The sequence below is a fragment of the Argentina anserina genome, chromosome 3 (assembly GCF_933775445.1).
Source record: "Argentina anserina chromosome 3, drPotAnse1.1, whole genome shotgun sequence".
NCBI lineage: Eukaryota > Viridiplantae > Streptophyta > Magnoliopsida > Rosales > Rosaceae > Argentina > Argentina anserina.
Window position 1 is genome coordinate 32,117,092 of NC_065874.1, and position 13,878 is coordinate 32,130,969.

General features: G+C 37.2%; 2 protein-coding genes across 3 annotated transcripts; both read right to left on the reverse strand.

Moving 5' to 3' along the window:
* Positions 1-625: 625 nt before the first annotated feature.
* On the reverse strand, positions 626-7,188 carry LOC126786522 (B3 domain-containing transcription repressor VAL2-like). 2 transcript variants are annotated; one of them, XM_050512369.1, is made up of 13 exons: positions 6,830-7,188; positions 6,568-6,697; positions 5,510-5,591; positions 5,307-5,408; positions 4,247-4,992; positions 4,047-4,143; positions 3,708-3,882; positions 3,550-3,626; positions 3,018-3,425; positions 2,781-2,830; positions 2,398-2,511; positions 2,244-2,320; positions 626-1,806 (listed from the first exon to the last, which is right to left on the reverse strand). In XM_050512369.1, the coding sequence occupies exons 2-13, from the start codon at positions 6,678-6,680 to the stop codon at positions 941-943; spliced, it is 2,907 nt and encodes a 968-aa protein (XP_050368326.1). In that variant the 5' UTR covers positions 6,681-6,697; positions 6,830-7,188; the 3' UTR covers positions 626-940. The 2 variants fall into 2 exon arrangements, with proteins under 2 accessions (XP_050368326.1, XP_050368325.1); XM_050512368.1 differs by having other exon boundaries at positions 3,018-3,431.
* Positions 7,189-11,524: 4,336 nt separating this feature from the next.
* LOC126786530 (uncharacterized) lies at positions 11,525-13,735 on the reverse strand. Its single transcript, XM_050512377.1, has 3 exons — positions 13,558-13,735; positions 12,967-13,443; positions 11,525-12,322 (listed from the first exon to the last, which is right to left on the reverse strand). Exons 1-3 carry the CDS (start codon positions 13,648-13,650, stop codon positions 11,624-11,626), a joined length of 1,269 nt encoding a protein of 422 aa, XP_050368334.1. The 5' UTR covers positions 13,651-13,735; the 3' UTR covers positions 11,525-11,623.
* Between the last annotated feature and the right edge of the window lie 143 nt (positions 13,736-13,878).

Consider the following 13,878-nt stretch of genomic DNA (forward strand, 5'->3'; position numbering starts at 1 on the left):
TGATTCGTCAAAAATGAAAAGCAAAATAAATTTTGAATTGTTTGGTCCTCAACTTGACAGATGTAAATTATCAATTCTCTAGGTGTCTTTACAAGTTATCATAACAGAAACAATGTAATCTCAAACTTGTATTTGCTGTGCTTTTTGTATGATTTCTCGCTAATTAAACTCAGTTTGCACTTAGATAAAAAAAATCACCTTGAATGTTTACGTGATACCAAAATGGATCGGAAAACTTAATTAAAAATCTAATATGTAGTGTAAATTACACGACGGGTAGTGACCATTGTAGTTGCCAAGTTGAGTTTACATTATACGTACCTCCTTCTGAAAAATCAGAAGTTTTGTATTCAAACCTGTGTTTAAAGACAAACCTGTTCTGTGAATCGAAATATTTAAATACATTGGCTTATCTTTTCCAATAATAAATCCCTACTCGTAGGAACAATAGTAGATAGGATCAACCCGCCGAAGAATCAAACAAATGATCGGCCGGACCATTTAAGTAGTAGTAATTAGTTGTCTGCTAGGGTCAAAGCATTGGTTTTGCACTCTTGCCTGGTGATTATGGGGACCAATTCTTAATAGGATGGTAACAGAAACCTGTCATATAACGCGTATCCAATGAAACAAGAAAAGCCGTTTACTGCTGAGGGACAAATTTACAGACTAAATCCCATATACTCGATTGGATGGAGACCCTCCTTAACTAGTTGGACTAATGAAGAGCATCAGCTGTGACCTGCAATGGTTTCCATTTGACTTGGAGGCCAAGGCAATGCACAGTACAAATGGCTAATGAACCCGAAAACAGAAAAGAAGATAAGAAAAAAGAACAAATGAAATTACATTCTGTGGTTGTGTAGAGGTAGAGATGTATGGAACCATCCACTTTGCTATACTTGGACAAGAAACAAGACGGGTGAGAATTTGGACTGTTTCACTCTAAATCTGTCTCACGGTAAACCTTATCACCTATTCTCGGGCAGTCCCATGCCACAGCTGAAAGGTGAACTTCATTTGGCGTTCGTCTCTCAATGTCATTATCACCATTGGCTTGGGTAAGCGAACAAGAAGCAAGACCGGCTTGTTCCTCGCCCATCATGGTTCCGATGGAAGTTTCGTTCGTGTACTTCTCCAATGGTCGGGCGGCAGAAGCAGCTTTAGCAAGCTTCAAGAGATCTTGAAGTGTGGGGTTCCGGAACAAACCGGAAGGTTCGCAATTCAGGTCAATTTGTCTGGCACTGGAACTTTCAGCAGCATCTGCTTGAGTTCTGCTATGGCTGCTGCTGGCTCCATTCTCCGATGAGTGCTTCCTATGCAATGCAGTGTCTCCTGATGTGGTGCCATTCATTCCTGATTCATCCTTGTGATTGTTATTGTTCCTCTGGGAATTCTCTACCAAGTGATTCATATGCAACGCAGTATCTGCTGATGTGGTGCCATTCACCTCTGATTCATCCTTGTGGTTGTTATTGTTCCTCAGAGAATTCTCAGCTTCGCGTTCTAATTGGCGCTTCTCATTCTTCCGCTGCATCATAGTTGTAAAGCGCCGTTTCACTGTCAAGCACACATTGCATTTGCATGATGGCTTGTGCTTGCCCTTCCCGCTTGGGGGTTGAATACACACTATGCAAGTACAACCAGGGCGGTGACGAGGATGTTTGGTGGTGGCTCCAACTAATTGTTCCCCTGAGTCACGCACATTATCTCCCAAAATAGCAGCACTAGCCAGGGCATCCAAGCCAGAGGGTTCATGTTCTTCAGCTTCCTTCTTCTCTAGGATTTTTCGTCTCTTCCTCAAACCTGGGGAAGATGTAAGATAAAGGAAAAGGATCAGGGAGTAATATTATGATGCCAACGATCATATCAGACAGTAATCTCTTCAACATTCAGAGGCAAGTATTTATGAGAAACTTCATCCAACGTTATTATTTTAATCAACACAACAGATAATGCAAGCGCATATAGAGAATTGTTTGAGGACAAAAGCATCAAACATCCCAATCATATATCAATGAACTCCAGCTATTTTCCATTTTCCCCAATTTAGTGTACCCAAGTACAACCTCTATTGAAGGACCACATGCATGTATTGTGTCTGCTAACAGGACATTACTGACCCAAAAACAGATGATAAATAAATAGATAAGAAAGTATTATATGATTTATATCCAAGGACCAACTTCTGAACAAAATTTAGAACTTAGAATAAGAACCCAAGAGACAGGTTTAAGTTTGACCTTTAAGGGATACAGATGAACTCAGAAGACTATCCAATTGCTTTGAGCTCATCTCCTCTGGTGCAGTACACGAGGACCTATGAGTATATAAGGAATCAAAATCAATCCTTCATCTCATGGACTAAAGAGTAAAACTTAAAGAATAAAATTGTACCTGCTCGAATCCCAGGAATTTTCTGAGCATGTCCACTTTGGAGGAAGGAGAACATCTACAGGCAATTTCCGCCACTTGGAGCAATCATCACATTGAGCCCACTGTTCCTGTCTCCTGGAATTAGTTGAAAATATTCAGCAATACAGTTGCTTTTCATAACTTAAACATAAAAGTTAGCCTTCATTCTACAGTACAATGGGCCACCCCATGAGATACACCATTCATGAACCAACAAGGTATATGGCTATGTACAAAGGTTTAAAACGTATACAAAGAATTTGAAGATTCTGTCATTAATTTACTGATGTCTGGAAAGAAATATAGTTATCTTTTCATAATAGAACAAGGTAACTTAAGTCCTGTTGTAATTCATAATTACTTACTTTGATGGCCCGGCAGTGAATATGGATCTCTTGCCAAAAACAGGGGGCTCCTAGAAGAAGCAAACAAACATTTATCAAATGACCGCCTAAAGACCCTGAGGAAATTTGAGCTTTAACACAGTGAAACCATAAAAGTTTCTTAACCTTCATGACTACAATAATTGGGACACCGATACCATAAAGGCTTCTTAACCTTCATGACTACAATAATGGGGACACCGATAATAACATACTTACATCATACTCTTCAAATTCAAAATCTTCAATAGTAACGATGTTTGGTTTGATACTTGGTGGCGGACGGAGCAAGTCCTGTGCTTCTTCCCATGTCAACCTCAGCTCCATAACATCTTCACTATGCATGAGCAACCTCTTACTTTTAGGCCCAATGTTCCGGGTCCTCTTTTTCTCTGAATTTGGTACTGGCTGTAACAAATCCTCATTTCTGTGACCATTGCTCTCATTTTTGTGCATATATGTATCCCACTCGGCCAAATGATGGTCTAATGGAGAATTTAAGTGAGGATCCTCGCTTCCTTTGTTCAAATGGAAGAGACTAGAGTCACCACTTCCGGTAGCCAGATTCTCACTAGAATAGGAAGTTTCCCCAGGTGTACCATTTGGAAGGATTGACATTGGGGGTCCCTGAATCTAAATCAATTGTGCATCAATGTCACTATGTCCGTTCAGTCAAAAAGAAAGGGGCAAAAATAGAGTCTGAAGAAAACAGGAAACAGAATTTCATCCAATTTGTAATTAGAAACTTAACCTGCATATTTACAGACTGTGATGCCTTTCGAAACCCTATGACAAGTTTGTTTCCAGGATCTATCCGACTAAATGTCACTGCACATAAAACAAATTACAGTCTGAACTTCTTCTGAAAATATGTGGAATCTAAATTATCCATAATGGAATGTGGCATACCAGTATCACCAGCTTGCAGTTGCATTGACTGTATGCAAGGTGTCACACCTTCTAAAACATACATCCTACTATTATTATTTGGCCAAAATCTGAACTGAAATGTCCACTCATTTCCCTTCACATCTTGAATCCTTAGAGGAAGGCCTTCTGAGTGAGAAATTGGAGGGAAATATGCCTGCATTCAATTCTAGTTCATACATGTGTGGCTAGGAAGAAATATACATAAAAAAAAGAAGGGTGAGGGAAAGAAAAATTTTCTTCATCCATTTTCCAAAAAAGAATAAGACATAATTGAAAAAGCATACAAATTCTTAAAGGAAGCTATATAGTTATGTTTACCTCGGCACATGCTTTTGGAAGAACCAAGCGACCAATTCGACCGGCATCACTAGCGCTCAGCACTTTCTCAAACAATGGAACAATAGTAGAATTCAAACTTTAAAACAATGTAAGGACACTATTTCCAAATGCAAAGATAAATAAAACGTCATTTATATTTTCAACAAAATCAATTTTAGAAAAAATTAAATTATGGATACGCTCCAGATAACTTCTGCAGCTCTTGGTCCGTAATCCGAGGCCAGTATCGGGGAAGTAATTGATTCTTTCCCCGTCCTTCAGCCGGTGGTCTTGCAATGCGCGCACTATTATTTATCTCACAACTCACAGGGAGGGCAGGTTTCAAAGGTCTGGGCAAAATAGGACGAGGTTTTTGCACCTGTTGGAAGGCAGAAGATGTCTTACTCTGTTCTCTTATATCCACGTGGCCCCCAGAAAAGGGTTGTACAAGATTTGGTGTTCCAGATGGGGTTCCCAAAGACATACGTAAAGATGGCTGAGAGGATGGCATACTCATATGATTGGCCTCTATCATTGTTCTACCATTATCTAATTCGGCTGGGAACGTTAACGATCCAATAGACGACTGAGTGGTATTAAAAATTCCTGGGGTAACTTCTTCTATTTGACGGATGACTTCTTGTCCTTTGGTTTGACCAAGGGATTCACTTTTATCATCTCTCAGAGGTCGAGGCAAGAGAGTGGATTCAAGAAATACACTTTCTTCACCTGTCGGAGATTGAGGCAAAAGGGTGGACTCATTAGCCTCCATAATCTTGCATAATTGCAAAAGCTTTCCCTCATCAACAGTACCACACAACTGCAAAAATTTTCCTTCATCAACAGTACCGCCAACAGCTCTATATTCAGCAGAACTGGAATTTCGATCAACAGCATTACTTAAAGTCAGTCCACTAAAACCATTGAGGACATCATTCCTCTGGATCTGCACACAACACAAAAGGGACCCATAAAAATCCTGTATTAATCTCATTTTCTAGGTGCAGGTTCTGTGTGTGAAAGATATAGATTATAAATCACAGCAACCAACTGGAAGAAACATAAGAATATAACTAAATATTACTATGGAAGATCAAGAGTTTATGTTTTGATAAACAGTGCATTTCCCTTTTACTTTATTAAACAGATGCATTGCTGAATCTATAAAAATTATGAAAGCTATAGCGGGTGTTTACAAAATCCAAATTTAATGAATGATACAAGATCAACACATAATTAAAAGCCTGAATTTATTCATACCACACGTGGTTGAGAACTGTTTGTGCAGCCAATGCACCCTACACCCCCGTAATCCAGGCACTCATATAAAGACCTGGAGGCTACGCATCCACAGTGGAGAGGCTGCAGAAAAATTAAAGACACAAATCAATGAAGAGAGAGAGAGAGAGAGAGAGAGAGAGGGAGGGAGGGAGAATCAAAAGATGAGCAAACTGCCAGTTAACCTTGTGGCACGAACTGCAGTCCCTCCAACCTGTTTCCCCCAGATGAAACGTATCGCAGAAAACTGACTTCTCATATGCAGCTCTGCAGTACACAGTTCAATATTTGAAACCAAGTCCGGAAACAAACATATATTTCCATCAACTTAAATAAAATGAATTACATGTCTAAGACACAAAGTAGAATTATGGCATTCATAGCAACCTAATGAAGAGTAAATGGATGCATAGAGAGATTGCCTAGTAGCTAAAAATACCACAAATGCCTTGTTTTAATGCATGAAACACAAACCAGAGTAGCTATATATTTTATTAGCTTGGGTTTATCAAAGATTTGCTTATGGATGACAATTCAACATAAAAGCAAACACTCAGATACTAAAGATAGATGGTGAGGAAGTCTCAAAGTACGTAGCTAGCCTAATGGGCTGAAACAAAAAAATCAAAGAATGCTAGTGATATCAGCTCTATCAGCATAACAAAAAATTACAAAACTGTATAGTATGATAAGTTGATAACACGGCAGATGATAGAAAACATGACCACCCTACAACATGAAGCTCAATATTGCGTCCTCTAAGACTGTGTGATGTAATTAGCCATACAATACCCTGCTAATCCCATTACCAAGTTCCAGCAATTGAACTGTTGTGTTAGAATATAAAGCGGTCCTCATAAAGAACTTTTAACAGTGTTTATCATAATTAAAGGTTCTACATTTGCCATTTAGATCAATTAATGCAACGAGGATTATAGTCATAAACCAAAACTCAGATCATGGGCGCAGCGATCAACACACTTAGACAATTAGACTAGCAGCTAGCTCATGAACAGCCGCAATTGGTCCAGACCCAACCCCCCCCCCCCCCCCCCCCCCCAATGAAATAAAGATCAAAACTTTAATCTAAAACCCAGAATACACATAAAACCCAACGTTAAGAACCAAATCACATATCCCATAATGCCCTCCCAACACTCTACCAAACTCAAAGCACCATAAAAATCAAAACTTTAGCTGAAAAATCAAAACTTTGAAACTAAAAGAAAGACCAAATTCTTACCCACACTTGTAGCAGAGATGGGCAAATCCACCAGATCGCAAAGGCCAGCCATCCTTCCATTCATGCGTATTACTCGTCCCACACGACACATTCATGCAAATCTTGGTCGCCATTGCTCCAAATTCAACCCCTGAAAACCAAAAACCCACAATCAAAATCCAAATCCCTAAAACCCCTTTTTTGCCACAAATTAAAACCAAGACATTACACCAATCAAACCACCCAACAAACCCAATTAGCCAAAACTAATCGAAACACCAACCTTGTATTCTCCCAATCTGCAAAACCCAAATCTCGAGAAGGCCTAGTCATTCAAACACTGAAGCAAACTCCTTCAGTGATGAAGATGAGCTTAATGGGTCTGAGGGAGTAGTAGTACTACTTGCAACAAAACGAGTCAAACTCAGTGGTTTAAGAACGTAACGGCGAGTTGGGTATTTTTTTGGGTGTGGGTAAGACCAAGAAAACGTGTATTTGGTAGAGAGAGAGAAGAGAGAGAGAAGGGTTTTTTAGTAGAGAGAGAAGAAGAGAGAGAGTGCATGCAAATCAACAGATGCATAAAATGCATGCACGACACTTGAAGACACACCGCTTAGCAAGTCGTCTCACTAATAAACTCAAAGAGAACTCTCAACTCCCCAAACACACAAACTCTCTTGTACTGTAAATCTGTAATTTTACTTGTTCGTTCCTAATTAGGGGACTGATAGAATGACCCGGCGGTTTCGTTTGTGGGCTTTGGGTGACCTCCTATTATGACCTGTCAATTGGATTTTGTTGAAGAAGAAGATGGGGAGGAGGAGAGGGTGATAGGGTCACCGCGGGTTGCATGGAATTTCCTTGGGGGTACTGATCGGGGGTTGTTATGATTGATCTAGATGTGTGTATATTAATTGAGATGCGTCATCCAACGTGGGGGATTGGGAAACGAACAAGATGTGAAGGTGAGAGGTTTTATTTTATGTTTTGGGGTATGAAAAGAGTAGGGAGAGTTTACGTGGAAGTCGGCTAGGTCAATTGTTGCTCGAATGGTGTTTGGTTTTTGTCTTTTTGATGTGCCTCTTTTTCTTGTTTGAAAACCTAATGACATATTGTAGGGGTAAAAGGCAAATTCTTTGGCATCAATTGTTGCCTTGGCCCGAAAGTTGTGAGACGTGAGAAGAAATTAAAGATTTAGAAAATTACTTAATAGTACCTTAATATATTTAAATTAACTAAAAACTCGTTTTTTCATATTTCTTATATAAATTATGACATAAGTCGAAGCCCAAAAACGAGTGGACAAAAAATGATTAAGCAATTAATGTAAAAATGTCTAAAATACTATTATTTTCGTTAAAATTAACAACTGTCACTTCCAGATCAAATGAATTTATCTCTTCTCATTTTATAATTTTTTCGGCAAATTTCACTTTTCGGCCAAACCACCGACAATTTGGATGTCATGTACTTTCATTTAAGTATCATATTGTATATGTTTTAAGAAATTTTGAATTTTGCTCACAAAAAAAACACAGTAGTAATTAGTTTCATAATCGACATTAACAGCTAGATTCATAGTCGATAGTAGCATGTACTTTCTCAGCCGACAATAGCATCTTTCAAGTCGGTAGTAGTAGCTACTTTCATACTTAACAATAGCATATTGCATAATTAGACAGTAACAATTAGTTTCACAATCGACAATTAATAGCAGTTACTTTCTGAGTCGATAGTAGCAAGTTCACATGTAGATGTGAAATGTGGTAGTGAGAATGAATTTAAATTCTCTTAAATGTGATGGGCTAAAAATAGGTAAAAAAAAGTAAAATATCATATGACATGTGACAGCTTGTCATTATGTTGTCTTTATTTATAACTTTTAGTCCTAATTTGCTATATCAAATTAGGAAGTGAGCTTTTTGTAAATCAAATTGTTGTATGGTACTTATTAGTAGTTTGTTATTAAAGATTTGGCGTACAGTTTCTAGCCTACTTTGTAGTTCGCGCATAATCTTATGTTTGTAATTTAGTTGTTCTTAGTAGGTTAACAGATCATTGTTTCCAAAAATGATCATACATGGTAATAGCTTGATTATCATAAACAATGACGGTTTAATCTAACTGCTTAGGCCATCTCCAACCCACCTAAATTAAGGGCTAAAAAACTCTCATTCAGCACTATTCATCTCCAACCCCATTAAATTAAGGGCTAAATGGCATTGTTTTAGCCTTTTAAGTGAGTTTTAATTTCATTTGTTTATTCAATAGGTCCCCACATCTAATTCTCATTATCAACTACATCTAATTAATTATAACTTTATATTAATATAAATAATTTAAATTTTGATGATTAATACAATTAACTTTAATTTTAATAATTAGTACAATCAATTTTAATTTTATTAATTAGTATAAATTTTAATTTTGACGATTAATACAAATAATTTTAATTGATATAATTAATTTTAATTTTAATTGGTTAATACAATCAATTTTAATTTTGATGATTTAAATTAGGAATAGATTGAAAAAATAATATATATATTTGAAGAAAATGGTTTATACAACCTCACTATATATATTTATTTATTTATTTAGTTATTTGACATAAGATGTAAATGAATTCGCAATGTCACTGCTTTATTTCTTTTTATTTTGTTAAATATATACTATCACGTCAAATATAGTTGAATGATAGAAGTGAGAGTCAATAATAATTTCAATTAAAATATATAATAAAATGTCAGAACTAATTTCTTAATTATAAAAAATAACTTATTTAGTTAAAATAAGAATCTAATACGAAACTTAAACATATCATAACAACCTCAAATCTTAAAATATAATTTAAGACTAAAAATTTAACCATATGAGTTGGAGACAGTTTGTGTCACATCGATAAATAGTTTAACTTTTCAGAATTACAATTAGCCATGGGGTTATTTTAGCGGGTTGAAGATGACCTTAATATGTTAACAAGTCATTATCTTCATAAATAGGTGTTATTTTGATTTCGAAGACATTTTTGTAAAAGCTTTCTATTTGATTTCCCTTTGGTGGGAAACAACTACATAAATGTGTGAAAGGAAAACATCTACCAACTACAACAATATGAACAAGATGATGCGGCTAAATTAGGAAAAAACCTCGTAGACACCACTCTACGTCTCTACCTAAAGCTGCATCTACGACGCGTTGGCATACCTGTCCAGATTAATTGGGTACATCTGCAAGTTATTGAAGTTACCTAATTCAATGCAACATGAATCCACATAACCCATGCAACCAAGCTTTACTGCCTTATCCAAAACCAGTGTATTGTTTTATTATTTGACAAAATTCTAATAATGGTATATGAGGTTTGAATGACTGAGAATTAAGTGAATATTATTTCTAAATAATTAAAATGGTGTCTGACGTATAAAACCCGACCCAATACCAATGCATACTGTCAACTTCAATGCATCTTCCATTTAATATGCAAGGGTAAATTCGTCAACTTCTTTTTTCTGTTATTCCAACATTGCAGACCATTTAAAGGTTAAAGCTTACCTAAGCTAGATTTCGTTGAAATCCTTTTTGGGAGGCTGTTATGTTTTCCATGCTTAAAGGTTAAAGCTCACTTGAATTAGATTTTGTTTGGCATGTAAACTAACTGTTATGGTGGCATTTTTTTTTTATGTTTAGCCTTCTTATGAATTTAGCAAATACCATACTTTTGTGTAACAGCCGGTTGTTTATGATTTTAAAAAAATGTCAAATGCCAATTAATGTTTAATATATGTGTGTTCCCAGAATGCTTTTATTTGGTAAATCATGTTCCCAGCTTTTTACTTTGATTTATTTTACACATTTTGTTTTGGTTTGGTTGCTATATTATGCCCCATAAATGGCTAGTTCAATTGACAAAAAAAGAGATGATGGTTTAGATGATTTATTTCTGCATACATTTCCTTGACACTCTAGACTTCTGATCTTTACCTTTACTAATTAAACGTGTATATATAGATGCTGTCTTTATTTGCTGGGTTTAGTATTGCTAATTTAGAGGGGAAAACTAGAACAGTTTGGAAGGAAAAACAAAGAAACTAATTAGAGTTTCGGAGGGAAATTGGGTCTGCACTATTGTTTGAATGGCAAAAAACTGAAATTAGTGATTTTAGCCTCGCACATTTGACGAAAGTTGATGAAGTTAACGGTATGTACTGATATTGGGTCGGGTTTTATATGTCATGTACCATTTTGATTGTTTAGAAACAGTGTTCACTTTAATTCTCAGTCATGCAAAACTCATGTACCATTCTTAAAATGTTACCTTATTATTTCTTTCTTTTTGTAACTCTTTCTTCATATAATATTTACTAGAATTTTATCAAAATTAGCTTTGAAACGAGGGTGCATCTGGCCTAATATCTTAAATGTTGTATGGGCGTTCTTCTTTTATGAAAGATAAACTTTTTTAAAGAGTGAAACCTCTAACCTCTTAGAGAATCCGGAGTTTACAGTATTAAAGAGCAAAACTCTCGAAGCTTCCCTCGACACTTCTTTCAATCCAACAATTGCCGGAGAGAAATGTCTAAAACTGTCGATAACAACAGTTACGAAGTTGAGCACTCAATGAATATGTTTAAAGCTAATACATTCGAAATGGGAGATCAAAGATCTAAGACCTCTAACAATCTCCAAGGCGGTTGAATTGAGCCATTGCTTGCATCATTCTCCAATTTTGAGTCGCCTTCCGTTTCAATTCTGTTGATTTTGAGTCGTCTTCCACTTCAATTCTGTTGAAACCATAGCTCATGAGCTGCAACAATACTTCTTTTTACTTGCTTTGATCTGAGTGAGGTTTTTTTTTACCAGACCTCATTTTATCATTTTGGTGCTCAATGTACCCACTATCGATGGATTCTTATAACAAGTGTGATGATTAATGGCCATTAGAACTAAAAGAAAAACAAACATGGCGAGTTGGCGACTAAGAAAATATAAGAACTAGTTATAGGGGGAACCGAGTACACTAACTATTCTAAAAGTGGAGCTTAGGCTCGACAGAGCTCTCATCATTTGTTGGCAATCAGAGAGACCAATTAGACCTTAGCATAAGGGCAGTCATTTTGGTATTGCCATCCATTATATGTACAACACCAGGCTTTACACTGAATCTCTCACTCAAGTTAAACTTCAAGTAGGATTCGATCTGAAAATGGTCACAGCTATTTGGACCTCCAAGCATCCCATTTAAACTCATTCCCCATCCAACTGAATCTTCAGAGTCATCAGACACAGAAACGGCCCATTCTACATGCCTGGGATTTGATTTTTTCATCTCAACCCAACCCCCGATCTTTGTCGTCTCATCAACTTCAGATTCTAACATCAGCGCAATGGATCCAGTTGCTGATACGTATCCTTGTGAGTTTTTTCTTAATGGTGGAGCTGATGCTTCAACCATTGTCGAACGGGATGCATAGTGTTCCGAAGTGGCTGATGAGACGGAAAGAGCTTTGTGATTGACACATTCACTTGATGATTTGGGCATTTGTTGAAGACCAAGAAGCGAGAGTTTGGTGTTTCCAGGAAGTTGGCAGACAATTTGCGCAAAAGTGCTAAAGCAGTGCCCACCTAAACCTACTTGCATTCCAAGTCCTGATACAGACTGCGCCAATGAAGCAACAACTACATTTGCATTTTTCACCGTTATGCCAATTGCACTGCCATTATGCTCATTTAGCAAAGGTGGTCCGAATGACGATCGATCAGTTAGGCCCTTTCCCTGCCAGGAAAAACAATTTGATTTACTAAAGAGACTGATTGACAAAAGTGACTATACCAGTAACTTTCAAGTTTCAACAAGGAAATACACAAGGCCAGAACATGTTTATGTTTGGAGTATCATATTTGGCGCTGAAACAACAGAGTCAACACAATAGAGTGTGCAGCATGCCTCATAATATGGTTGACATTACTCGTTAAAAAAAGCAGAGCTTACATGATTGCCACAACAAATTCAAACAATGAGATGTGGTGGCATTGACCAATTCAAACAAAACTAAAAGAGAATTGTTTAATTTATTCACCAGTCTCTACTTTTAATCTACTATTTAGTATTAACAGCCTTTATTGTCTTCAAAGCAATTAGACACAATCATCAGGCTAGCATCTATCTCATGAACTATGACATTATTGTTATGTTAAATAAGCACCTGAACACACTCCAATATCATCATTAGGAATTCAGGGAGACATCTCTCTCATGAATCATGACCTTAATCTTTATGAAATTACCACCTGAACATCATTCAAAAGTCCCTGAGCTGCACACAGTTCTTACCAAATTGAAAACCAACCAATAACACGAAAACAATCCATAGTTTCCAGACCACCATTGACATCAATCAATGCAAAAGCAAACAATACCTGATGAGAAGGACTAGTAAGAACCGCAACATCCCTGCACCGAGATCCCACTGGAATAGCAAGGCAGGACAACCAATTGCTCACATTTGCCGTATAACACACCTTAGCTAGATAAACGGCACTTTCTGAAACATCACAAACATCACTCCTGTGCTTCTGCCCGGCCAAAAACTCACACACAAGAGCATCACTCTCCCTCACTGCAGTTTCGAAACTCAACCTACAATCAACTCCAGTTCTAATTCCAGCTCTACTAAGAGCCTCACAATTCTGAAGACCCCCATCATCATTACTATGCTTCCACAAGAAACCCCCCAAGAAATCAACCTCTCCCTTCAAATGGGTGTTGCCTCCTTGAAATGGGTTTCTTTTGGAAGGCCCAAATAAGGCCAGCATTCTCTCAACCTTGTCTTGCCTATCTCTCAATCTCATCAAATCTGAAAATGTCTCTCTTTGCAGTCGCTTCAGTATTTCAATCTGAACATCAAAAACATACAAAAAGATTCTAACTTTGAATAAAGCATGCAACTTTTGAAGACCCATTACAATTAGAAATCCCAATTTAGAGTATTTAGGGTGAAATTTCGTTACCGGATTCCGGCTAGGTGGAGATTTGGCGCGGCGGTGGATGAGGTTGTCGAAAAACTCTTGAGTTGATATCATGAAACCTTCAATGGCCTCCATTAGAGAGACGCAGAGGGAGCAAAAGGGTGTGTTTGGATTTCAAAGATGAGATCCGAGAGCGGCAGAGGTTGATGCTTTCGCTCCCTTTTCTCTGTCTGAGTGTTCTGTGTTTCATTGCTATTTCAATTTCCCGGCCTTAGCGAAACGATGCGTTTTGAAGGTAAAATTATCTAAACGTCAGCATTTTTTATTCTAACGAATAGCTCCACTATGACATAGATGATGTGT